Below are 24,726 nucleotides of genomic sequence, written 5' to 3'. Positions count from 1 at the left end.
GTTCAGGGGGACCTTATCACTCAATTGCCTGAAAGGAGGCTACAGCCACATGGGGTCGGCATCTGCTCACAGGCAACCCGATACAGGACCAGGGAACATAGTCTTATAATGCGTCAGCTTAAGGTTGGGACATTAGGAAGAATTTGTTCACAGAAAGTGTGATTAGACAGGGTGGGCCTTCACAGGTGATTAGACAGGGTGGGCCCTAGGAGAAAGGTGAGCGGGCTGTCCAGGGAGATGGTAAAGTCACCATCCCTGGAAGTGTCGAAGAAATGACTGAAAGTGGTACTCGGTGCCATGGTGTAGTTAACATGGCAGTGTTCGCGCACTGCTTAGACTGGAAGATCTCAGAGCTCTCCTCCGACCCGGTTCTTTCTGGATTGTGTAGAAATGGCGACGCTCCGCGCGTTCCCGGCCAACGGCCGCCATTGGCCGCCCGCCATCGCCCGCCCCGGCCCGGCCCCCGCCCCGCCTCCAGCGCGCGGGCACGAGCGCGCGCCCGCCCGGGTGTCTCGCGAGATCGGGCGCTGCTCCCGCGCTCGGTTTGAAGCCGCGCGCGCGGAGGCCGCGGCCGTTGTTGGCGCGCGCGCGGGGCTGCGAGGGGCCGGTCCCGGTCCCGGTCCCGGTCCCGCCGCCGCCGCTCGGCCATGGGAGCCAAAAAGAAGCTGCTGCAGGTGCAGGAAGCCTTCCAGCTGGCCCAGAAGCCTCACCAGAACCACGCGAAGCTCGTGGTGGCTCTGAAGAGCACTTATGCTCAGGTACGGCTGCCCTCGGGCGGCCCGGCGCGGGGGGAGCTGAGGGCGGCAGCGGTGCCCCGCTGGTGCCCGGGGGCCGGGGCCGCCTCCGCAGCGTTCCCCTCAAACGAGCAGCAGCGAGCCTGAGGAGAGCCGTGACTTAACAACAAGCAAACAAAAAGAACCCCCAAGCCTCCCCGAAAAACCCACCCAAATGCCGCAAAACCAGGTCCCTGAGCTATTGCTAGCCCAGCTGTCTCCTGCGGGCGCGGCGGTGAGAGCTGCTGGCGCTGCCCGGGGAGGTGTGTGGGTGCCGGGATGTGGGTGTGACACAGGGTGTAATGGACGGGGTGTTTATTGTCATCCTGAAATCTGTCGGCCGGGTGGAACCCCGCGGTTGTAATGTGCCTTACAGCAAAATACTCACTGAGGAGGGCACGACAGCGGGTGTGCCCCGACCGCTGGCTGTAGCCCTTTAAAAATGTAAATTCAGCTGGAAGTTGTCAGTTGTAAGCCCACTTTATTTTTCTGTGGTACAGCTTTGAAAGATGAACTGGATAGTTATCTTTTGTTGTGGTTTGATCTTTTTTTCCCAGTTGGATGATAAAGAAGACTTTAATGAAAAATTCATTCACTTCCTCAAGTATGCTATGATAATCTATAGGCGGGAACCAGCAGTGGAACGAGTGATCAATTTTGCAGCTAGATTTGTTACTTCATTCTATGAGATGGAGAAAGAAGATGATAGTGAGCAGGGAGAAGAAGATAATTTACTTCTGAATTATGTGTTTAAATTTCTGCTTGAGGTACAGTTAATTTATTCTTAAATGTCTAACATTTCTAACATTGAAAATGGAAACTTTTTGAAGTGGGGAAAATTTGCTGGTACTTGACAATACATACAAATTAGAACTTAAAAAGTGAAAGCAAAACAAAGCTAGTGCTTGACAAGTAACACCATCCCCATTCCCCCAACACAAAAATATTCACCACATCACACACAATAATCCAACAATTAGAATATCAAAATTTGGACCTCTGAGAAAAATGAAAGCTCTCCTGTATGGCTATCAGATATGTCACTATAGGCTTTGCTATAGGTATATTTGTAAGCATGAGGTGGTGGAAGTGTGCTGGAAATTAATTTATACTCTTCCTTTGATAACAAAAATATTAAAAGATCTTCTGTACAGCTGTAGTTGGCATGTGTATTAGTCCTTTCTGCTTACTGCAACTGTTACACAGAAAGATACACAGTTCCAACAGCATGAACACACAAATAGAGTTACAGTTTCCTAAACTGTCGATTTGCCATGGAAAGATTATGGATCAGGCCTAAAATAACTAATCACAATTGCTAATGTCTTTTTTTTCTTCTAATGTTTAATGGAGCCAGAGCAATAAGCTGCTAATGCACTGCAGTGGTCAGCGTGCTGCTTCCTTTGTAAAGGCACTGCTGATTTTCTAGAGTGGGCTATAATTGCTTTTCAGTTTTGTGACTTTTTGAGATTAAAAGTAAAATTAAATTGGAAAAGCTTTTGAAACATAGAAGTGCATATTTCATTTATTCTGTAGAATATTAGGCACTTAGATGTGCATATTAATAGCCTTATGTTGGAAATGAGAAAAGTGTGATTATAAAAATACTTTTTTTTCTTTCCCTAAGTCTCACAATGCCAACAGCCATGCAGTGAGGTTTCGAACCTGTCAGCTTGTTAATAAGATTTTGGGAAATATGCCAGAGAATGCTGAGATTGATGATGACTTATTTGATAAAATTAATGGAGCTATGCTGATTAGACTTAAAGATAAATTTCCAAGTGTGAGAGTTCAAGCTGTCTTGGCCCTGTCAAGACTTCAAGATCCTAAGGATGAAGACTGCCCTGTTGTTAATAGTAAGTAGTATTGGTCTTCCTCTTTTGTCTAATTTACATTACTTCAAAGTATTTCAAAGTTGGGATTTTTTTAGCATTGAATAAATGGATGTTTGAGGGTATTCTTGTAATAATTCATGAACTGTGAAACTGCTATAGGAGATGGAAGATGCAAGTGTTACGTGTGTTCAAGGGGAAAAATACAACTGTTAGGAGAGATCTGCTAGACAGTCATACTGGGCTCAGGCTGCTCTGAACTGAATGTAGAAGTAGGCTTGTGAAAATATGTTGTATACTAGAGTGGGGCTGTAATATATGTTTGTTCAGTTCTTGCCCTCTAAGGACCCTTTGGTACTGTCAATGAATTGGTACAAAACTGTTAGTAGAGATGATAGAGAAAAACTGTTGTTGTTTCAAGTTATTGAAACTTGATTATTGATACTTTTCTAGAAGAGATCAGCATCTCTACAAGGCAGGGACCTTGATGATAGTTGAGGGTTTCTTTGTGTATTGTATGATTCTTGCCTAAGTTTCCATTTCCTTTGCCTCGAGGTAGACAGAGTGTACATTTGTACCAGCAGAGCTGGTATGTAAATTGTGCCCTGATTAATCTTTACGTATTGCCTTTTGTGAAGAATCACTTAATTGGGGTTTTCTGTTGTTAAGATAGCTTCTCTTAAATTTTATTTTCTATGTGTTGTTTATAGGTTACTTATTTAGGAGCACAAAAATTTCATAGTAAATCATTGTCTCAGAGAAAGATGAATTCATGTATACTATGTTTGAACTAAATTTATAGTTGCTTTGGATTTTGCATAAGGTTCAAAAATATAATAAAAGTGTGTGAGGAATGTGAGGCATTTACTGTAAGAGTTTTGGTAGGCTTAATGGAGATCGCAATTTTACATTTATAGGAAAATTTGAAGATCTACTTCAAAAAATAATGAAAAGGTACAACTAGTGAATAGAGGTCTTAAAGAGCCAATATTTGCAAATATTTTATTTTTCTGCTAGTAAATGGCAAAATGGTTATTTATGGGTGGGATCTAGAGCAGCAAATTTTGGAGTTATTAACTGAAGATCTTACTTATGATTGTGAACATTATTTCTTTTGACATCACAGCTCAGCATGTAGTTACCTTAAAATCTTGGGGTTGTGACCCTGAACTGTTTCCTAAATTGTCAGCTCTGCAGGGGCAGGAGAGGGGTTTTGGTAACAGCTGCTAATTTTATTTTTAAAAGTATTTTCTGTTTTTCTATGTTTCAAACTCGTATAAAAGCATTATTATGACTATTTTATTTTCAGTTTACAGCACGTTGCTTGAAAATGATTCCAACTCAGATGTGAGACGTGCTGTGCTGTCGTGTATCGCTCCGTCAGAAAGGACTTTGCCAATAATTGTAGGCCGCACCATGGATGTAAAGGAGGCTGTCAGAAAGCTGGCATATGAGGTAAATTGGATCACTTACCATTAATTTCAAAGGCTGACTTAGGAAAAAGGCTTTAAATCTTTTAGTATATTTCACTTTACACTAAGAACAGTTAAATAATTTATTTTCATTTACCAAAATTTTGAGGGGGGTGGGTGATTTAATACAAGTTTTCTAGCTAAAACTTCTGAACTTGACTGTAGAACTTGCTTGATAGAAATTACTTGTGTGATATAATTTGTCTGTAGAAGATCAGGTAGTAGCAGTATAAATTAGGTGTGCAGTGTATTGTTTTTTCTCTGTGCATTTTGTGACATTATTGAAGCAAATTTGCTTCTCTGTTATTACATAGTGGATGTTAGGACCACAGAAGTAGTAAAAAATTGCATGGTTTTGGTATTGAAATTTTGGGAAGTATCAACTGTTACTCATGTTTACATGCAAAGGTAAGAAAGTATGCTAACATGTCTGTTTCTTATGCAGGCATCTTATGGGAGATCTTGAAATAAAATGTTCAATATTTTCCTACAGAACCGTCTTCTACTTATTTTATCTTAGGTTAGATTGTTTTTTTCAACTGAATGTCTGTGTTAGTAGGCTTTTTAAGGAAAGTAGTAAGTTCTGTAATTTATTGTAGGTATTCATTACCCTGCTTACTCTAAAGAGAGAGGATAGTTTTCATGTCCAGGTGTTGCATTCAAGCAGAGCTGATGAGCTTCTAAGCTATGTGTTAATTTTATTGTTTATTTTACTGTACATTTTCTTCCATGCACAAGGACCTGATCGTTAATTGTTGATACAGTGCTGTTGATACAGGTAGTGGTTTAGATTTATGTGGTTAGCTAAAATCTAAGTGTAAAACCCTAGTCAGGTAATGGGATCTTTTGTTATCACATGTGGAAATATATTTTAATGTCTTAATATTTTTTTAAGGTTTTGGCAGAAAAAGTTCACATGAGAGCTCTGACAATAGCACAGAGAGTTAAATTGTTGCAACAAGGACTTAATGACAGATCTGGTAAGAGATCATAGTACAATACATAGTACATCTTAATACTAATGTTTAAGAGAGAATACTTTCTGCTGTGTTGGGGTGACGTGTGCAAAAGCTGTGATAACAATAATAAGAAGCTCAAAGGGAGTAATGAGGTACCAGGAAGTGCTTAGACACATATAAATCTGCTTGCTGCTTTGTTTTTCCAGGCCCCTTATAGAGAACAAATCAGAAAAGAATTGCACTTTCAAAAAACCTAAAAGCCAGTGAGCTTTAAAACAGGACCAAGTGCTATTAAAATGAAAAAAAAAAAGTAATTAAACACAGAATTAGAAAAACGTAATTAATTCAGTGTATTTGGAAATTGTTACACTACAAATATTTTTGTAACTAATAAATGTATTTAAGAATTTAAATGTGAACATTAATATCAGTTTGAAAATATTTCCTATGTGCTTTCAGAGAGAAATCTTCTCAGCTGGTTAATTTTTTGTTTAACTAGCTTGAATATTTTTTTAATGAATCTTTGACCCTTATGCATTTCACCATGGGGCAGCTTTATTCTTTTTAATGTCTTTTGTACTGTATCACTCAATAGAAAGAGCCATTCAGAATGTACTCATAATTGTGTGGGGTGGTGTTGCCAAAAGAGCAAAACATCACCTGCATCTGAGCAAGACAGTTTTGGCCTGCCTACCTGGAACACCCTTTTGGTTTTTTTTCTTCCCCAACAGCAGCAATTGTATGCATGAATTTTACAATAGAAGCTACCAGTTTTACTCAGTGCTGATGTGTAATCCCCCTGCTTTGATTGGAAAGCCTGCACTAAGTTGAATTTTACTCTGAGAATTTCCCTTGCTCAGTGATATGCTGCTTGGGAATTGTGAGAATTATGATTTATTTGGATATTCACAAAACAAGACTGAAGTACTGGGGACTAGAGCTCTTTAAGGTGTGTCATGTATGCATGTGTTTTTATTGATTTGTTGTTATTTTTGGCTAGCTGGGATCATATTCTGTTCTTGACAGGAAAGGAAGAGACACTCAGCTGAGTCCTTTTTTCTGCTGTGTAGAACTACACTTAAAAATACCACCTCCTTCTGTATGTGAAGTTTTAGTCACTTTGCCCCACCTATCCTGAATTAGTCTGTAGTAGCCTACAGAAGTTTGCCATGTTCTGTTTCTGAAGTCCAGCACTGAAAACCCCATGTTCTGAATTACTGTTTCTTATTGATACACTAGTTTTCTGTTTTATCTAATTAGCTCCTGCTTTCTGCTGGCTCCACCACTCCCACAATAATCCTTGGTCTTGAGAGATACTTCTTAGGGTGAATGCATTTCTCGTAGTAATCTTTCCAGACTAGGGAGGAAACTACTTTCCCTAACTTTTCATGTGATCCTTCACTTGTCAAGAAAAAGTACTTGTATTCCTTTAAAGAGAAAGTATAGTGTTTCTATGTGGCCTGTTTTTCAGTGACATTGATGTGTTCAGCATAAGGAAGTGTCTTCTTTTATGATCCAGGACAGATACTTTTGTAGTGTCTGTCTCTTCCTTAGGATGATTTTACATCCCAGCTGTTGAGGACTTTTGTTTTTCTTGACATCACAGGGGAAAACATCTGCCAGGGTATGTAGTTTGACTGATCATATGTTCTTTGCCAGGTAAGATAGGTTGTATTCCAAATTGGCTATTCTATATTGCAAATGTTGCAAATCCTGTAACCCTGAAGATATATATATATATGTTTTTTGAATTTGCTTATCTGGGTAACTCCTGAGCCAACAAGCAAGGAACCTGCTCATTCAAGGTACCTTCATTAAAACTTTGGATGTTTTTCCATATTGGCTTCAGAACAAGGGCTTATGGTTCGATAAGGTCTAGAATACGTAATCCACATTCTGCTTAGTTATGCTTTTCAGCATAACTCTCATTGTATTGTATTCTACTAGTTTATGCTTCTCACCTTCTTGGAGAGGTTTCTTATCCTTAGGACTGGAAGTTAGCTTTTGCTAGCTTCCTTTTTACAGTTCTTTTTGAACTCTAAACTATATTTAAGTGCTGTATTTATTATCATGAGTTGCAGATAAGAGGAAAGATAAATATTGTCAGTGTCTGTGGATTTTGTTTCCCTTATACTGGATATTGTTTTCTGAAAGAGCCTAAGAGCAAAATTGTTTTGCTTCCTAGTTACTATGTTTTTATCTCCGTCAGACTCTTAGCCTTTCAACTTCCCTGCTTCAGGGGTGAATGCATTAATGATGTATACATTCTGGATGTTCCCATAAATCCTTTTTTTCATTAATTAAATAGTACTTTGTTGATCCAGGAACTGTTTCTTGTGGCAGTGGTGTGTAGGGAGTTAAAGTGTCATATGTAAATTTCATAATCCATTCACATAATTGAAATAGCATGAGAATTCTGTATGTCAATTCACATGTAGGATCCTGCCTCCAAAAGAGGCCGATTCCTGAAACAAAGCAAGTATGTAACAAAGCTTACTCAGAAAATTTGGGACTGGAGCATCTCTGTTACAAGGACAGGCTGAGGGAGCTGGGCCTGTTTAGCCTCAAGAAAATGGGGAGGGGACCTCATCCATGTCTGAAGGGAGGGTGCCAGGAGGATGGAGCCAAGTGCTGCCAAGCAATAGGAAAAGATGCAACAAGCAGAGACTGATGCACAGAATGTTCTGCCTGAATATGAAGAACTTGTGTACTGTGCAGGTGATCAAACACTGGAGCAGGTTGCCCAGAGAGGCTGTGGAGTCTCCCACACTGGAGATATTCAAGAAGTGTCTGGATGCAGCCCTGTGCCATGAGCTCTCAGATGGCCCTGCTTGTGCAGGGAGGTTGGACTAGATGATGCACTGTGGTCCCTCCCAGTCTTACCTATTCTGTGATTCTGATTTTGAATATTTCTTCTACAGGAGTTTGTGGTTTGTAGGTTTTCTGGGTTGAGACGCTGTCTTCAAATGTAAAAGTTTTTTGGACGCGTTTTTTTTTTTTTTTTAATTCCCTGTGAGAGGAAAAACTACATTGCCTCAAAAAAGGGTGTTCCCTAGGTAGTTCTTGCTCAACAGGGTTTTTTTTTTATTTAAGGTAATGTTAAGTTTAACTGTATAATTACTTCTTTTGCAAAAACACTTCTATGGAAATTGTTTTGTGAAAGTGTGTTTAAAATTTGATATTTTTTAAACTTTGTTTTAAACTGTTTGCATTCCTGTATTATTAGATGCTGTTAAGGAGGTAATGAAGAAGAAGCTACTTCAAGCCTGGTTACAATTCACTGAAGGGGATGTTTTAGAATTGCTTCATAGACTGGATGTAGAAAACTGCCCAGAAGTGGCCATCCCAGTACTAAATGCTATGTTTTCATTATCTCCACTTCATGACATTGTTCAGAACTGTAAAATCGTTGATAGCAGGTATGCAGAGCATTCATTTCCAAAAGATGAGTATTTTGTTTGAGAATATAAAACTAAATTCCTTTTAACCTCTTAAGGTACTGGCACATTTCCACTGTAAGAAAGTTATTTCACTACTATTGATGCTTTTTAAAGCCAGACAGGCCCACTTCTATAGCTTTGGAATGCAGTGCATGTAGCATCTACTGATTTCAAAACATCTGTCATGCTACTAAGCAGGATAGAAGGCACTTCCTATGATACTGTGCATTTCCTCTTATAATACAGAGTAAGATATTGCTATTGCTTTTGAATCTGTGACAATTTGTCACTTAATTTTATCATGTGAGATTAGACTCCTACCACTCTTCAAAATAATTTCATTCTGGTTGGTCTGACTTTTATCCTGAGCAAAATGAAGCTTCCATTCTGGAAAACTGGGCTGAGAATTTTTTAAGTGCCAGATCTGTTAGACTAATGACATTTTGAAAAGTAAGTAAAATTACTTAGTTTGTAATGAAGCTTACATTAATTTAATTTATGGAAAACCCTAGGATTGTTTATGTATGGAGTTTCTGAGTACAGCTGGAATGATGATGTTTCAGAATGATAAATGCTAGATTTTTAAAGTCTGTGATTCCTGTTTGTCAAATTTACTTTTAAATAAAGACCTGTTAGATTAATGAGAAGCTGTCAAATGATCAGCTTTCATCTACGTGTTGCCTTGGGTGTTTGGCTGGGTTTTTTTGTTTTGTATGTGAGCAATCTAAAGCAAAACCCAAACTGTTGATAGTTTACAAGTAAAATGGGATTCAAGGGAGTAAAAAGTACCACCACAATGATACTGTCTTTTCTGTTTTGAGGTAGAATTAATGCACAACTTAATGTTCTGCTTTGAAAACAAGGATTAATTGCCATGCTTGGCATGAAAAATACTATGTATCTAAAAAGGAGTAGAGGTCTCATGATGGATGATGGCAGATGAATGATGAACTTACAGGGTTACTGAGAAAATGTTGTATTAGATTTTGCATTTGACATACTAGGATTGCTACTCCATTGTTGTCTCAAGATCTTGTATTAAGAATGGAAGAAACAATTCATAGAAGCTGAAAAATATTTTAATGTGGTTTTGCATTTCTGTGGATTAGTGATGTTCAGTTTTCCAGACTTGTGGGGCAATAGCAATGTTTCATAAAGTACCTGGCTCGTTACTCTAGAAGGTCTGAAGGGTTGGGCAGAATGTTTCTGCAAACTGGTGTGAACAGCCTTGAGATAAATTCTGAGAAGGGCAATGTACTGAATGGCTTGTGGAGCTCTGTCCTCAAGAGAGAGGCAGTTGATTTTCTCGATCTTTAACTATTCTGTGGGGAATAGCTTTGACAGGGTTTTATTTGCATTTTAGGAAATAATATTTATTTCTTAGTTTCTAATACTTCTGTGTATTTATTGTTTTAGACTTTTATTTATCTCTTCATATTGCTTTGTTTATTTTTGTTTAGAAAGCTGATTCCACTGGAGGATTTAACAGCTGAGAATGTGTTATATTGGAGATGTCTTTGTGAATATCTAAAATCAAAAGGTGAAGAAGGTGAAGTTTTACTAGAACAGGTGTTGCCAGAACCAGCTATATACGCAGATTATTTATTGAGGTACATTGCTTTTAAAAATAAATCTCTTACAACTAAAGTAGATTTTTGTTTTTAAATTAGAGAATATTTCTTTTATTCAAGTATTCAGGTATCCTTCAAACCCAAAATTGTGCTTGAACAGAGATTTTAGCTTTTCTTTGCTTTTTTGAAAAGATTTTTGAGATATTTTTTTAGAGCTTGCAGAAACTAACATTTCTTCCATTGTTGCCATTTGTGAAAATACAGTAAAATTTTCTGCTGTCCCTAAGAAAAGCATTTTTTAATTGAAACTTCCCTTCTCTTTTGCCTGCTCAAGCAAGCATGCTTCCTAAAATCTTAATGTTTGAAAGCAGTGACAGAGCTGCAAAATGAGCCAGTTACAGAACAGTTATTTAACTGGAGGGCACAGGAGAGTGGAAATGAATGTTTTGTTAAGGCAAAGAAGTCATTGCTACTTTTCAGTATGGAATGTGTTAACATGTTTCATAAACATTTATTAAAAGAAGCATCTGTGCTTCCTTAGTTTTGAAATGTATATCCAGTCTGGTGGGTATAAATTTATTCATTCATTATTCATTTAACAGTCCATGAAACATTTATTTTCCAAAAAATCTGTTCTTCCATAGAACATTTGTTCTGTTTTCATCCAATCTTACTCAAAGTGTATTCAATTACATTACTCTTCAGGGTGAGGCTAAAATTAATCAGGTTTACTAGTAATTGTTCATGGTATCAACTGTTAAACCCCTCATTGCTGAGCTGTTGTTTCAGGTAAGATTTTCAGTTCTCAGTCTTCTGGTGTGCAATTGTGCAGTGCACAGTAGGAGTGTTGGTTAGGAGGAGCAGGAACATGCAGGTCACTGGGACTTCAGAAAAAAGCAGATTTGTGAGCTGCATTTCCATATTGACTGTTACCTGGTGCAGGCGACATTATTATTAAATGATCAGAAACAATTTTCATTTCAGATCTTCTTAAATAGTAGTTACATGCAAAATTTTTTTTCCTAAATCTGAAGAAATTGTAAAAATTTACTGAAAATAACAAGCTGTTAACTGAAAAGTATCTACAAAGGTGAGGTGGAAAAAAGCGTCTCTTCACAGCTCATGTCAATATTTGAATTGTATTTTGTATATTGAATTTTGTACGTGATCTTTCACACCAGATTTTCTGAACGTGCATAACTCTCCCTGATAGATACAATTTTGATAAAATACCAATTTAGTCTAGAAAAATAAAGAAATGGAAAAAACCTATTACACTTTCCATACTATATGGCTGAATGTATCTGATAACACATTATTCTGTGATGACATATTTCATCAGATTAACAAGTCACTGTATACTTTCATGATTTTCTTATATTTTGTCTTGTAGGCAATATAACAATTCTGAACTTGTAAAACATGCATTGTACCTAAATGTGCAGAAAATAGTAAGAAAAATGGTATATCTATACACTTGTTGCTACGATGTTACCTTTATGCATTTTTACAGAACTGGAATGACATGTAGCATTACTTGACATTTTATGTTCCCTATTGTATTACATTCACAACAGGGATTTTTTTTTAATTAAGTGCATTATTTTGAAACTGTACATTATTTGGTATAAATAACTTCCTGAAAAATAGTCTATGAAAAGAACACAATCTTTAATTTTTAAGGTTTGTGCCTAATGTAACCACTTGTTTATACAGGACAAGAAAGTGGGATTTTTTATTTGGGTGGGGCAGGAGTGAATATTTGGATTTGTTTGGAGTGTGTTTATTTATTTGCTTATTTATTACTGTCCAACAGTGAATCTGAATGTAACTATATCTGTTCTGTTTGGATTCAGTTATCTTCAAAATATGCCAATTCTCAGCGAAGAACAAAAAGAAGATTTTAATTGTTTTGAAAACCTGATGACGAAAGAATTCATAGGCCAGCAACTGATTCTAAACATAGGCTGCATGGATACCATGGAAGAGGGAGGACGGTAAATTTAAATATCAAATTTGTGTTACTAAGCTCAAGACAGTCATGCCTGAGGGCAGGCATAGAACCTCTGCTTGGGAAAGAACCTGATCAAACAGACAAAATACAGTTCCAATGCTAGTTGGACTACAAAGCAGTCTCCTTAGTGGGATTGGTCCCAACATTGTGCCAAATATTATCTGCTTACTTTTATAGAAAAATAAATTCTAATTCTGATTCAGCATTGTTAGGGGAAACAAATTCAGTTGTTTTCATAAAGTACTATTGAGATTATGAAATTAGAGAACTGCTCATTTGGAGCATAGTATGTAAAAAATAAAGGGAGAAAAACTTATTGCTTCACAACAGATGACTTGTAGTAAGTAGCCTGTTTGTTTCTTGTGTTTTTAAGCTATAATCTGCTAAGGCCTAAAAGGCTACAAAAATCTTAGATGCCAGGCTAAATTTTGTTAACTGATAATGTGAACAGCCTTTTGGTGTGAAGTGAGAAGAGCAAATGAATTTGAAAATTCATACCATCTCAGGCATTCTGTGAAAACTTGCAGTTATGATAGTAGAAACAGAGCAGTAATTTCAGACTCTCGGTGGAATGTGTAAATGTGTGCCAGACTGGCAGGATAGTTTAAGTTGTATTTTTTTTTTTTTTTTGTTTTGTTTTTTAGTTTTCAGTCAGATAATTTCCATGAAAGCATTCTGCAGTATTGGTACTGTTTCTGCTGGTATGACTTTTCTTTGGACAGTAGGGACATATGATTAAAAATTCAGCATTTTCTAGTCAAGTGAAAACAGGTAATGTCAGTGAAAGACAAACATGGCTAAGAAAGAAGATACATTTGGTACTCAATGTAGCTGTGGAGAAAAGTTTCATACTGCATTATGAAGTCTTCATCACAATATCCCAGGTTGGTAGGATAGTAACTCTTATGTCTTCCATTTTCTTGAATAAGCAATCATTGTTTGGTTTTTTTTTCTCTAATCCAGAAAGCGTCTGCTAGTTATTTTACAAAAGATTCTCATTTCACCTTCAACTTCAGCAGCACTTATACCTGTGCTTGTTGAAAAGTTGCTCAGTATTGTTAAGGATGAGGACAGAAGGATTCAAATTGTAAGTAATTGTAAAAGCTTGTTTTCTAGTCGCTGTCTTCGCCATAAATCAAACAGCCTGTATGAAACATTGTAAAAGAAGTATCAGTATTTAAGTATTGTCTCCTTCTCCCTTGTTTTGTTATTTTGGTTTTAAGCATAGCTGCATTTTGTGGTTTTCTTTAAACATAAAGAGACCTTTATGTTTAAGGATGTCACTGGTGTTGTAAATGCAGTCCTCAGACTAGGAAAGTTTACACTTCAGTAGCCTGTTCCAGAATACTTTATTGTATTAGATGCAAAGTATTTTGACAAAAACATTCAAAGTGAGGATGCTGTAGATTTCCAGGTTTCATACTTCTCTTCCTTCCTGTTAACTCATATAGGTGCTTAAAGTCTTCTTGTTCCTTGCTTATCCAGCTGGATGGGAAAAAATGGGATTGAAATGTGCTCAGGGTAACATTGTGTTTTCAAATTGAGGATTATTTACAGGGAATGAGCTGCTAAGAGAACTGCATGGATGTGGAATACTTTTTCAGAAAGATATACTTTAAATTTGGAAAAGTTAAATGCTTAATATATATCTGAACTGCGATTAATGGCACTAATATACTGTTTGTAACAATAGATTGCAGAAATTATATCAGAAGTTCGTGAGCCAATTGTTGCAATTGACCAGCCTATTGATGCTGCTGAAATAAGAAAGCGGGAGCTTAAGGTGAGCAGATTTTAGTTAATAACAAAAATATTTTTTAAGCCTAATCATCCATAGTTTTATATAGTAGGTTAATATTGGCTAGTGTCAATAGGGAATCACTGGCTAATACCACAGAGGTTACTATATTAATTTTCTTTTTACTTTGTATTTCAGCTGGCTGAAATAAAAGTGAAACTTTTTGAAGCAAAACAAGCTTTGGAAGAATGCATTACTCTTCAGGATTTTAACAGGGCATCAGTATTAAAAGAGAAAATAACTGAGTTGGAGCACACAAAAAATGAAATGATAAAAACAGCAGAGCAAGCTGAAATTAAAGAAATGCGTGTGGAGAAGGTCCTCTTCCCTTTCTGTATTCCTAATTGCTGGTTATGTTTTAAAATCTATTCTTAATTTCAAAAGAAAGTGTGGCTTGTCCTTGTCTCAAATACATGTTAAAAATTGAAATCAAACATTTATGGTATTAGTATTCTCCTTCTGCAGTTATAGAAGCCAATAGTATGCTCTAGCAAAAGATAAATTGTATAGAAGCTGATGGTATGCTCTAGAAAAACAAATTTCAGTCTTGTTCTTACTCTTTTTAATCTTAACTAACTGAAAACATAAAAAGGAATTTATTTGGATCATAGATTATAGACACATGATGATTAATATTCTTGCACAACACATGTGTAGTGGACAGGAAAAGTTTATTTGGGTAGGGACAAATTGATTAATGGCCCCATTCTTATCATAGCCACCATTTGTATTAATAACGTTTTTCTCTTTTCCCTGGCCAACTTGAAGAATGATCCTGAAACACTGTTGAAGTGTCTGATGATGTGCTATGAGGTTCTGAAGATCATGTCTCTTTCTAAAGGAATCAGTCCAACCATTAATGAAATCATTCAATCTTTGGTATGTAGGAATACAAAATAACTGGAACTCCTTAGTAAATGCAAAAATGTTAAAGATGCCATTGCATTCATACTGTATCTAGTCTGTTTTTTCTTTTGTGTGGATTTTTACAATTGTCTTCTCAAAACTCTTTCAAATACACCAAAGTGGCATCTACATTTCGTAACTTGGAACTGGGTATTTTTTCTCTGCAAGAATGTTAATGTCTTTCATGAAGAAATGTGTAGGCTTGTTGTTCTGTGTTGGTTTTTTTGTTTCCCAGAGTGATCAGCTCAGTTCTGTTTGAAAACAAGTATTTATTAAAAACAAACTCAAAGCAAAACACTCATGTGACTTTTGCTATTATTTTGTTGCTGATTTCAAACAGCATATTCAGTCTGCTTCTGTTTATATCTAGATAAACAGAGTATTTGGTAGTTGCCATTTTCCAATACTGTATCAAAATAAGTTATTTCTAATTTCAGGGTAAGCATATTTTAGTAGAAGTGTCTTATTTTCAGTTTATGTATTTTGTCTATAAAGTTTAATATTATTGTTTTCAGATACTTCCAGGTGTAACTAATGTCCACCCAGCTGTGAGAAATATGGCAGTTCTGTGTTTGGGTTGCTGTACCCTACAGAACAAAGAATTCGCCCAACAACAGCTTCCACTGCTGTTACAGGTAAAATATCTGATGAAAAATTAAACTATGCTCTTTGTGACTTAGCAAATAAATCTAGTCTTGTGTCTATAACAAGCTATGATACATAGTAATGTTCTTTGAGAACCAGTAATTCTTGATTTTCTGAAGATCTGGAGAGTGTGGTTTGCTGTAGATTTTTCTGATGGCTAATAAGATCCTGTTTATCTTGGTACTAGCATGTTTTACCTTTGTAAGGTCACCCATTGTCTTAAAATTTTCTAGGAATTCCTGACTTTTAAGGTCTCACTTTCTCTTCCAAACCTGGGTGAGATCTGTCATGTATTTGTTACTCAATATAGAAAAGAGAAGCTATAGGATTCTCTAAGCTTTCCTTGGGAAACCAAACTAAAAATATGTCTGATGCACGTCTGTTGCATACTTCCCTGTGATATTGGGTGTCTGATTTAAATTCTGAATAATTAATATGTTTATACTAAGGATTAAGGAAGAGTTGTTAACTAGAGCATAAAGCAATATTCCAACCAACAAACAATAGTACGGCCAAACACCTGTGGATAATGGAGCATGCTGGATGCTGTAATAGCCACAATTCCCATCTTTGTGATTGTTGTGATACCAAGCTACTTATATCAAATATGACACTTGTAAACCCTGGTTTTTGACCCTGGATTTGAGGGGTCAGGTGTGGGTGGCCACTGTGCTTTTCTAAGAGTGTGTTCAGGCAGACATTAGAGAAATGGCAGCAGGAGCTGAAGTGATGTGCTTGGCTCAGACAAGATAGAGTTGTCAGTTGTAGGAGAACTTTGGGTTCCTAAAAAAGTAACGTTTACTAGTGTTTTTAATTTGCCTTTGAGTATGTCACATTAAAAAAATGTTTGTTTGGAGAGGATTTCAGTTACTTTAGTAACTTAAATTTTTGAGTTAAGTAATCTTTCTGCAGGTACTAAATCCCACAATCTCTATGCAGGCTGCAGTCAGAAGCAGGGTGTTGGGCTAAACAGATGTAGAATCTCTGGGCTAACCCATGATACTTGGTTTTACGTGCATGTAATTTGAACTATAATACATATAGTAACCTATGTAACTTGGACTTTTATTACTCTCTTGGTCCCTGTTGTCTTTTTACATACTGTGATTTTAATTAAACTGTACTTTTGTTTAGCTATATTTCTGTAATGTCTAACACTCTGCGGCTACTACAGGCAAACAGACTGTTTGTCCAGGGTCTGTTTATGGGTTGAACAATAAAATTACATCTCATACGTGGCAGTTCATTCCATGAGTGAAATTAATTTGATTTTATGTAGTGCAAATTGCATAGGTGACTTGATAAATTATTTCCCAGATTGTATTATAAATTCAGGTTTAAATTTGTATCACACCTTCCTAAAGTTGGAAAATTGGTTCAAGTATTATACGAAGTTTACCAAAATAATCAATCTTATTAAAGGAAAAATCTTATTATGCTTATTTCAAGATTGGTGGTCTACTGGAAGATATATTTATTTTCCTTATTAAACCTAGGTTTTACAAGTAGATAACATAAAGATAAAGCTCAGTGCTTTAATGGCAATCTTCGATCAACTAATGCTGTTTGGAATTGAGCCTTTTAAAACCAGAAAAGGCAATGACTCTCAAAGTGACAGTGCACACATTAGAACTGAAAATGGTGAGGATGAAAGTGAAACAATGGAGGAGGAAGAGGAGACTGCCACAGTTCAAAGCCTTCTGAAGCTTCTTTCTGGCTTCTTAGACAGTGAGGTAAGGAATATTATAAGATTTGCCTTAGTTTTGTTCTAAAATTGTTTTTGCAAATGGCTTGTTATCCCATTAGGTTGCCTGGGAATATTATGTGATGTGAATTGAAATTAATGATCTAATAGTAAAATACCTGTCCTAGAAAATGACTACAAGTTTGTCACTGGTCCAGGTTAAGATTACCCTTGAGCAGCTTTGCGTTCTGTTTGCAGGTGGAAATATGTGAATGTAGAGAAGTGATTGGTAAGATAGGGTATAGGCTATTACAGTAAAGTATTAGTGAAAAACATTATGGTTGGTGTGTTGTGTATATGTGTATTGTGTATATTTCTTCAGTATTCAGAACTTAGGACAGAAGCTGCAGAAGGCATTGCCAAACTGATGTTCTCTAGGAGGCTGATCAGTGCCAAGCTCCTTTCTCGTCTTGTTCTGCTGTGGTATAATCCCGTGACTGAAGAGGATACTCGGCTCCGACACTGTCTGGGAGTCTTCTTCCCATTATTTGCTTATACAAATAGGTAATGCTCTTTGTAATTTGTTATATGACAATATACATTCATCTAGCAGCTTTAGGAACCTTTTTTGGTCTTGCACTAGTAGACCAAATATGGCACAAATACAAATTAGATTTAGACATCTAATTCAGTCTCCTATGCCTATTGCTTTTGAAAGTACATAATCTCATCCTGTGGCCATTCTGAAGACTTTCCATTAATGGCTTTCCATGTGGCTTCCCTTTTTTTTTTCTTTCCTAAGCCCACAATTGAAACTCTAAGGCATTGAATAAAATTAATTTAAAAATATGTGCTTTACTTATTTATGGTGTTGAGCACTACAGGTAGGCTTTGAAGTGTCACTAAAAAGTAGCTAGCAGGAATGCTTCAAAAGAAAATAATCAGTGCCCAGCAGTTATCAAAGCAGCAGGCTGCTGGGTTGTGGTTTGGGGTTTGTTTTTAGTTTGTTTTTGAACCAACGAATACTCCAATTTAAATTCACAGCATATTCAAATCTGCTGTTTATTTTGATGCTGGACAAAAGAGGCAGAGAGATGTAAGGGAATAAGAGCTTAAATAGCAATTCTTATCTCCTTTTACCTGCTGCTGAAAGCTTACTTTTCAGTAGCTGCCAGTGGTTTTATTGAGTTAGAACAAACTAAGCATTTATCTGCTTTTTTATAGTTAAGTTTTAATTTAGATGTATTACGTTATCTTACCTATTTTTCAAACCAAATTGAATTAAATTTTTGTGGCCTATATGTTGTCACATTAAGAGGAGTAGTACAAAGGGGAGTTGTCTTGAAGAGGCAAAAAACACCTAAGCAATGTGGTATTTGCTGTTGCTAGAAAAAAGCCAAAGAAAAATACCCAGTTTCTTATAGAATGGGGGTTTCCCTACTCAAATTCTTATGAAAGTAACAGAAAGATTTATTTAATATTTTTCCAGTATCTCTGACAATGAGTAATGAATTTAAGCTTTTAACATTGATAATCTTTTACTTGTGAATGCCATCTGATGCTATGAATTGCATTATCTTTTTTTATGAGTTCTAGTGATTGCCCACCTGAGTAGTCCCATATATTTCCAAGTCATTTTGCAAATGAAGCAATTTCTTGTGGCACCTCATAGATGATGTTCTTGAAAAAATAACATGTTATATGTGTTAAGCAAAAATCAGAAGAATCTGTGGAGAAAAAAATCCTATGTCTTAGTCTGGCTCATTGATGAAAATCTCTGTTTAGTTAGGAAATCTTATTTATTTTCTGTCTCAAAAAATGGACCATTTATGATCCATGATGCAGACAAAGTTAAGTTGAGCAATTTACTGTCTTCAGTGATGGATGCTGTATTTGGAAGTGAATTATTAAATATCAGGTGTAATTCAGAACTTGTCTGTAAAGTTACCATTCAGCAAAGAAGAATTTGGGTAATAAATGAGATTTGGTGGAGGCTCATACCTAAATTTGATACCGATCTCTCACTGAATTTTAAAATTCCATTACTTGCTTTCTTGGTTTTCTCCTGTAGTTATTTGGGTTCAAACAGGAAGTTAATATAAATATCAGCAAAAGTAGAGGCTTCACTTCAACTGTACCTTGTACTTTTTGACATCTTACTTGTTAAATTGTTTTGACAAGTCTTGTGGAACCACACTTTTAGACAACTTGCTGCACGACCAAGTGAAACATGATTTTTAGGCTTGCTTGGCAGGAGTTATGAACTCTTCTGAGAAAAAAAAATCACAAGTATTTCTTCCAAAAATCCCGTTAACCACTGCATACTTTTTTGCCAGGTTTCCTTGCTTTCTTACACAATGAGAAGTACCTCCAATGAAATATGCTAGCAGAAAGGAGGAATGAGCAGAAAATAAGATTAATCTATGAAAATGAATTAGAAAAATGTATTTATGGAATTTTTTTCTCTTGTCCTTCAAGATAGAACATGTCCATATATATCAATTGGGTTTTCAGTAGTAAGGATGAATGTTCAAATTCTTCAGAGGAAGGAAGTGTTACTTAAAACTTGCTTGAAATACCATGTGCTAAAATTTCAAATGGTACTATGAAACAGTTTTGATATCTTGATCTTGCTGGCTGTTGCTTCCAAGAATGGCTGCTCCTACTTTGCTTTGATTGATGTACCAGGTCAGTGAACTTTCATCATGGAAGAGAAAACCTGATTTTGCCTTATTATGCTACTAATATTTGACTTCATTGAAACAGGTCTAACCAGGAGTGCTTTGAGGAAGCTTATCTTCCAACTCTGCAAACACTGTTAAATGCTCCTGCAACATCACCTTTGGCTGAAGTAGATACCAGTAATGTTTCTGAACTGTTAGTAGACCTGACCAGACCAAGTGGACTGAAATGTCAGTCCAAGAAGTCTCAGGACTATCAGGTACAATGTGTTAAACTGTACGAAAGTAGTACTTGTGTCAGATTAGGAAATACTCCCCCTTAGTTTACTGCTACCTGTCAGGGCCTCTCTGGGATTCCCAGTGTCAGCAGTTGGACTAAATGAGTGCCTGTTCAGGTATTGAAGTCTTTTAGCTTGACACTTTCCTCCCACTTTTCCTTCCCTTTTCTTTCCCCCCATCCCAAATTTCCCCTCCCTCTTACAATTACAAAATGTTAATAGGAACTTGCACATGGCTAATTGTTTATATTGTGAAAGATATTTATAAAAATCAGTTGGTGAATGTACTGAAAATAGTGTATTTTAGGAAGATGTTTGCTGTGTAAAATTAGCCAACTGTTTAAACCTGATTGTTCTCACTGTTGTCTCTTGTAAATAGTTCCCAGCAAAATTACTGATACCTGATTTCTTTCCTTTGCAGGAGTTAACAGTGCACGATACTTTAGCCATGAAACTTTGCAATGAAATCCTGGCAGACCCAACTGCACCAGATGTCCGTATTTATGCAAAAGCTTTAAATTCTCTAGAACTCAGTAGCTCTTCTACAGAGAATCTTCTGGTGTTGCTCGATGAGATTCAAGAGGTAGTACCTAAAAAGCATGGTTCTTACTTTTTTAATCATTAGTAGAGTATTCTGATACCCTTAAAAATGAAGGGCCTTTTGTTTACTATGACCATATGACTGGAATTTATCTCCTAACCAGTTTCGGAAATGAATTTTTGAATAATTTACAATAATCTGAGCTGATATCACTGCATAAACCATAGACAGTATAAGCAGCTTGAAACAGTATGCCTGACTTGATACATTGCAGTACTGTAAGTTCTTTTGGTAACTGTGGGGTAGTTATTTTTAAGTTAAAATAAAATTCAGTATTAAGTCTTGCAATTTTGCAGCTTGTCTTTAGTTAATTATTAACAGCTGAAATTTTGCACCTAAATTATGGCATAATGGGAAGATCATTAGGCAACATGAAAAGGATGCTTGATTTAAGATGAAGTAGGAAAGGATTTCAAGAGTTTTACTTTGGTGCTTTTATTATTATGGAAAAAAATTGAAATTTGGAAGTGTGGCACATTGGTATATAGAACTAACACAATGGTATATAGAAATGTTGGTAGGCATGCTGAATCCACGATGGGCATATAATCCAGTGGTAGCTGTACTGTGTCCAGTTGTGTTAATTTTTTTCAGATTTTCTTTAAAAAATTATGAAAAAACGGTATTTTAGTGCCTAGTATTGATGGAGAAAGTTTTTCTCCTTTTAGCTTTACTGGTCACTTTCATATCACACATTGCATCCTTTGCGCAGTAATTTCACCTAATCCTATTAGTAGAGAAATTTTATAGATAAAAGAAATAGTTGTAAATTTAAGTAGCATTTAACATTAAATGTCTGCTCTTCAGAAAGTAGAAGATAAACCGTGTCAAAGAACTATTGAGAAGATCCAAGCGAAACTAACCAAGGATCCTAATGTGGGCAAAAACCACTCTGGAAGAACTGAGGAAATAGATCTCTCTGAAAAGACACAGGAAAGAGACATCACATCATCTGAAAACACTGCTCACAATGAAGAAGGTAACTCAGGAGGGGTGTAGTACCGTAGCACGTGTACAGTTCAGTGAGTTGTTTAGATGTTAGGAAAACAAGAAGTAATAGGACTTGGGAGGCAACTCCAGCTCCCTCAGCTATTCCCCCTGTCACTTGTGCTCCAGCCCCTTCCCCAGCTCCTCTGCCCTTCTCCAGACTCACTGCAGCACTTCCGTGTCTTTCTTGCAGTGAGGGCCCAGAACTGACCATGGGATTTCAGGCGTGGCCTCATCAGTGCTGGGTACAGGGTCACTGCCCTGGATCTGCTGGCCACAAAGTCTCTGGTGCCAGCAAGGATGCCACTGCTGGCTCATGCTCAGCTTACAGACATTCAGATGTTGGAGCTGGTCCCTTACAATATCAGTGTTCTCAAATGGAAAATCACTGTTCCCATGCTCATGGTCCTCTGATTCAGGGAACTGGGCAGCTCAAGGTCTATCAGTAATATTAAAGAATCAAGCATATAAAGCACTGAAGGCTCTGCTTTTTCTCTAGTCCTGTTAGTCAGGTGACTGATCATCTTCAGCAAGTGTTTATCCAGTGTTTTGTTTGGATTTTCTCCTGCTTTTACTGTACTTTCAAAAGTCCTTCTTTACTATCTCACAAAACACTGACCAGGTTCAACGGTAATTGAGCTTTGGCCTTCGGTCCTTCTCCCCACATGTACAAACCACAGCTCTGTCATCTTCCTGCACAGCCTGACCTTGCTGTCAGAGATCCTGCAGTTCCTTTTTCCTCTTGAGCGCCACAAAGAGGTCCCTGTTCAGACAAACTGATCTTCTCTCCTGCTTGCTCAGCTTCCAACACAGTGGAAGGAGCCAAACAGTTGTCAGGAATAGTTTATGTATTATTGACCTTTGCTGGGGTGGAGTTACAGCTGAGTGACATTTTAAACTTCCTGTTAGCTTTATTAGCTACTTTCTGGTTTAAAGAAAAATTGAGATTCACTTGTGTGGCTTATTAATGTAGCAGCCAAAATTTAAAATCCTGGTATTTAAGATGAAATCAAGTTTTAATTTGAGTTCTATGTGTGTTATTCTGTTTAACAGAAAATAATAAAGATGCTTTTCATACTCCAGTTAATAAAGAAACGGCAAAATTAAGATCTACAAGAAGCAAAACTGGCAAAGGTACAGTGGCTACAATATTAGTTGTTTTTAATAAAATAATTTCATAGTAACTTTTTGTGAAGGTATAGATGGGAAAGCCCTTCATACTCTGTTGTAGATTTACAGTTGTATTTGTTAAAAAGATTAAAGTAGCTTGTGCTTTGGAAATTTTTGTGCTGTTAGCCTCTCCCAATAACAGATTTCAGAAAAGAAAAAAGGACTGACTACAGGATTGCAGACAAGCCAGCCACAGCCATTGACAGTAACGTACAGGTGTTTCTGGCAGAAGTAGAAAATTGTGTAGTTCTGGTTGTTGGTTTTTTGTGACCATATTCTATCAATGCAGGCTGCATATTTCTATGTTTCAATGCAATATTAAACACTGAAGAAAAGTAGATACAAAACTAGTTTAAGAAAATAAATGGTATCAAGATACAAAAAAACTTTTGCTTATACTTAGGGCAGCGGAAAGCGGCAGAAGGGAGGTCTGTGAGCAGAAGAAAAACTGGTACGAGTGTAAAACGTGGTCTTGAAAGGTAAATCCTTAACTCCCCACCATCAAAACTATGATGTCTGTTCTAGCAAGGAAGTTTTATTCAAATATTTTTCTTTCCCAAACATGTATGTTTTGATGTCCTCTGTTCCAAAAATAGTGATAAATGTTTAAGGAAAAAACATTTCTTTGAACTGGTACTTTTGAAACAATGGCAGGTTATGCCAAGGAGCCTGTAATGTTTTTTCAACATCCCTTTTGTGTGTTGAGTCAACAGATATTCTAGCTGAAAAAAATCATATTTTTGGGTTATATTATTGCTCTTCTTCCAGTTAAGTTTTTTCTGCCTTTTTTAATCTGTTCTGTGGAAGTACAAATTTTTTTAATTTAAATTCTTTTTCCCCCCCTCACAGTTTTGTTGTTTGTTGACCAACATGTAGTTGGCAAGGATCTAGAAATTACTGAGAACTGAATATAGACAATGGATTTCTTTGCTTATGATCTTGCAGAATATAAGCATTAAAACAAAATTATCTTTGTACTTTTCAGCTGTGTTCAGCTCTTTCTTAAGCAAGTAATCAATTTATTGTGGACTTTATTGTGACCAGGGTCAGTCTCTCCCATTTGCCTATTTGATGTGTTTGCTTTGATTCCATCTAATTTTGGGGGAATTTGACTCCATCTAATTTTGCTTATTTAGCAACTCCTTATCACTTGCTTATCTTTACTGATACTGCTATATCACTTGAAAACACAAATATATTCTCAAACAATAAAAAGTGTTTAATTGGTAGGAAGTATTTTTGTACTTTAAGACCATGATTCAAGTTTGTTCCTGTAAAAGCTCTTCATTTTTTTTAGTCTTTTTTACCTAACTCTTAAACAATCTATGTTTCAGTTGTGATCGAATTCCAGAATCAGTCCCAGTGTCAAGTTCAAGGCCTCAAAGACAAGCAAAAACTTTGGCACTGGAGAAAACCCGAATGAATCTTTCTAGACTGTTGAATGAGGAAACAGATGAGTGAAGACGGGAGAAGAAAGTGCCTTTGTCAACACCATGTTGTTAACTTTGTTAACATGTTGTTAACTTTGTTAACATCAGACTTGAAAATAAGATTTTTTTCTTGCTAGTCATATTTACTCCTTTTATATGAATCATTTATAATTCTACATTTCTATATTAGTTTTTTTTAAAATAGATGCTTGTATTTCTTGTATTTTCTGATATAAAGTCCCTCATTCATGTAATAAAAATGGATTAAAATATTACCTGAACAAACTTGGATGTTTTTTCTTTTACTTCATAGAGAAGAATGCATCTTGTCTTCAAACAAAAATTGCTGTTGGTGCTAAGTATTCCATAGTTAAATCTGTTTTGATATTTAACAGCAGCAGAGAGTGGTTGCTTGTGATGGCAGCAATTTTGAATGTACCTACCTTTATGGCACTCGCTTTCTTCATTTTTATAAGGTTTTATAA

General features: G+C 36.5%; 1 protein-coding gene across 2 annotated transcripts; it reads left to right on the top strand.

Moving 5' to 3' along the window:
- The first annotated feature begins 591 nt into the window (after positions 1–591).
- NCAPG (non-SMC condensin I complex subunit G) lies at positions 592–24,516 on the top strand. Of its 2 annotated transcripts, none has more exons than XM_064418556.1 (21): positions 592–758; positions 1,331–1,540; positions 2,401–2,629; positions 3,915–4,060; positions 4,973–5,057; positions 8,263–8,455; positions 9,937–10,086; positions 11,904–12,044; positions 13,025–13,148; positions 13,755–13,844; positions 13,998–14,177; positions 14,628–14,738; positions 15,281–15,400; positions 16,907–17,143; positions 17,477–17,658; positions 19,861–20,035; positions 20,475–20,636; positions 21,462–21,633; positions 22,695–22,775; positions 23,215–23,290; positions 24,146–24,516. In XM_064418556.1, exons 1-21 carry the CDS (start codon positions 648–650, stop codon positions 24,270–24,272), a joined length of 3,102 nt encoding a protein of 1,033 aa, XP_064274626.1. In that variant the 5' UTR covers positions 592–647; the 3' UTR covers positions 24,273–24,516. The 2 variants fall into 2 exon arrangements, with proteins under 2 accessions (XP_064274626.1, XP_064274627.1); XM_064418557.1 differs by lacking the exon at positions 592–758 and adding an exon at positions 1,119–1,243.
- Positions 24,517–24,726: the final 210 nt, after the last annotated feature.

Source organism: Passer domesticus, chromosome 4 (genome assembly GCF_036417665.1).
Source record: "Passer domesticus isolate bPasDom1 chromosome 4, bPasDom1.hap1, whole genome shotgun sequence".
Taxonomy (NCBI): domain Eukaryota; kingdom Metazoa; phylum Chordata; class Aves; order Passeriformes; family Passeridae; genus Passer; species Passer domesticus.
The sequence above is the reverse complement of the archived record's forward strand: the minus strand, read 5'-3'. Positions and strand labels throughout refer to the sequence as shown.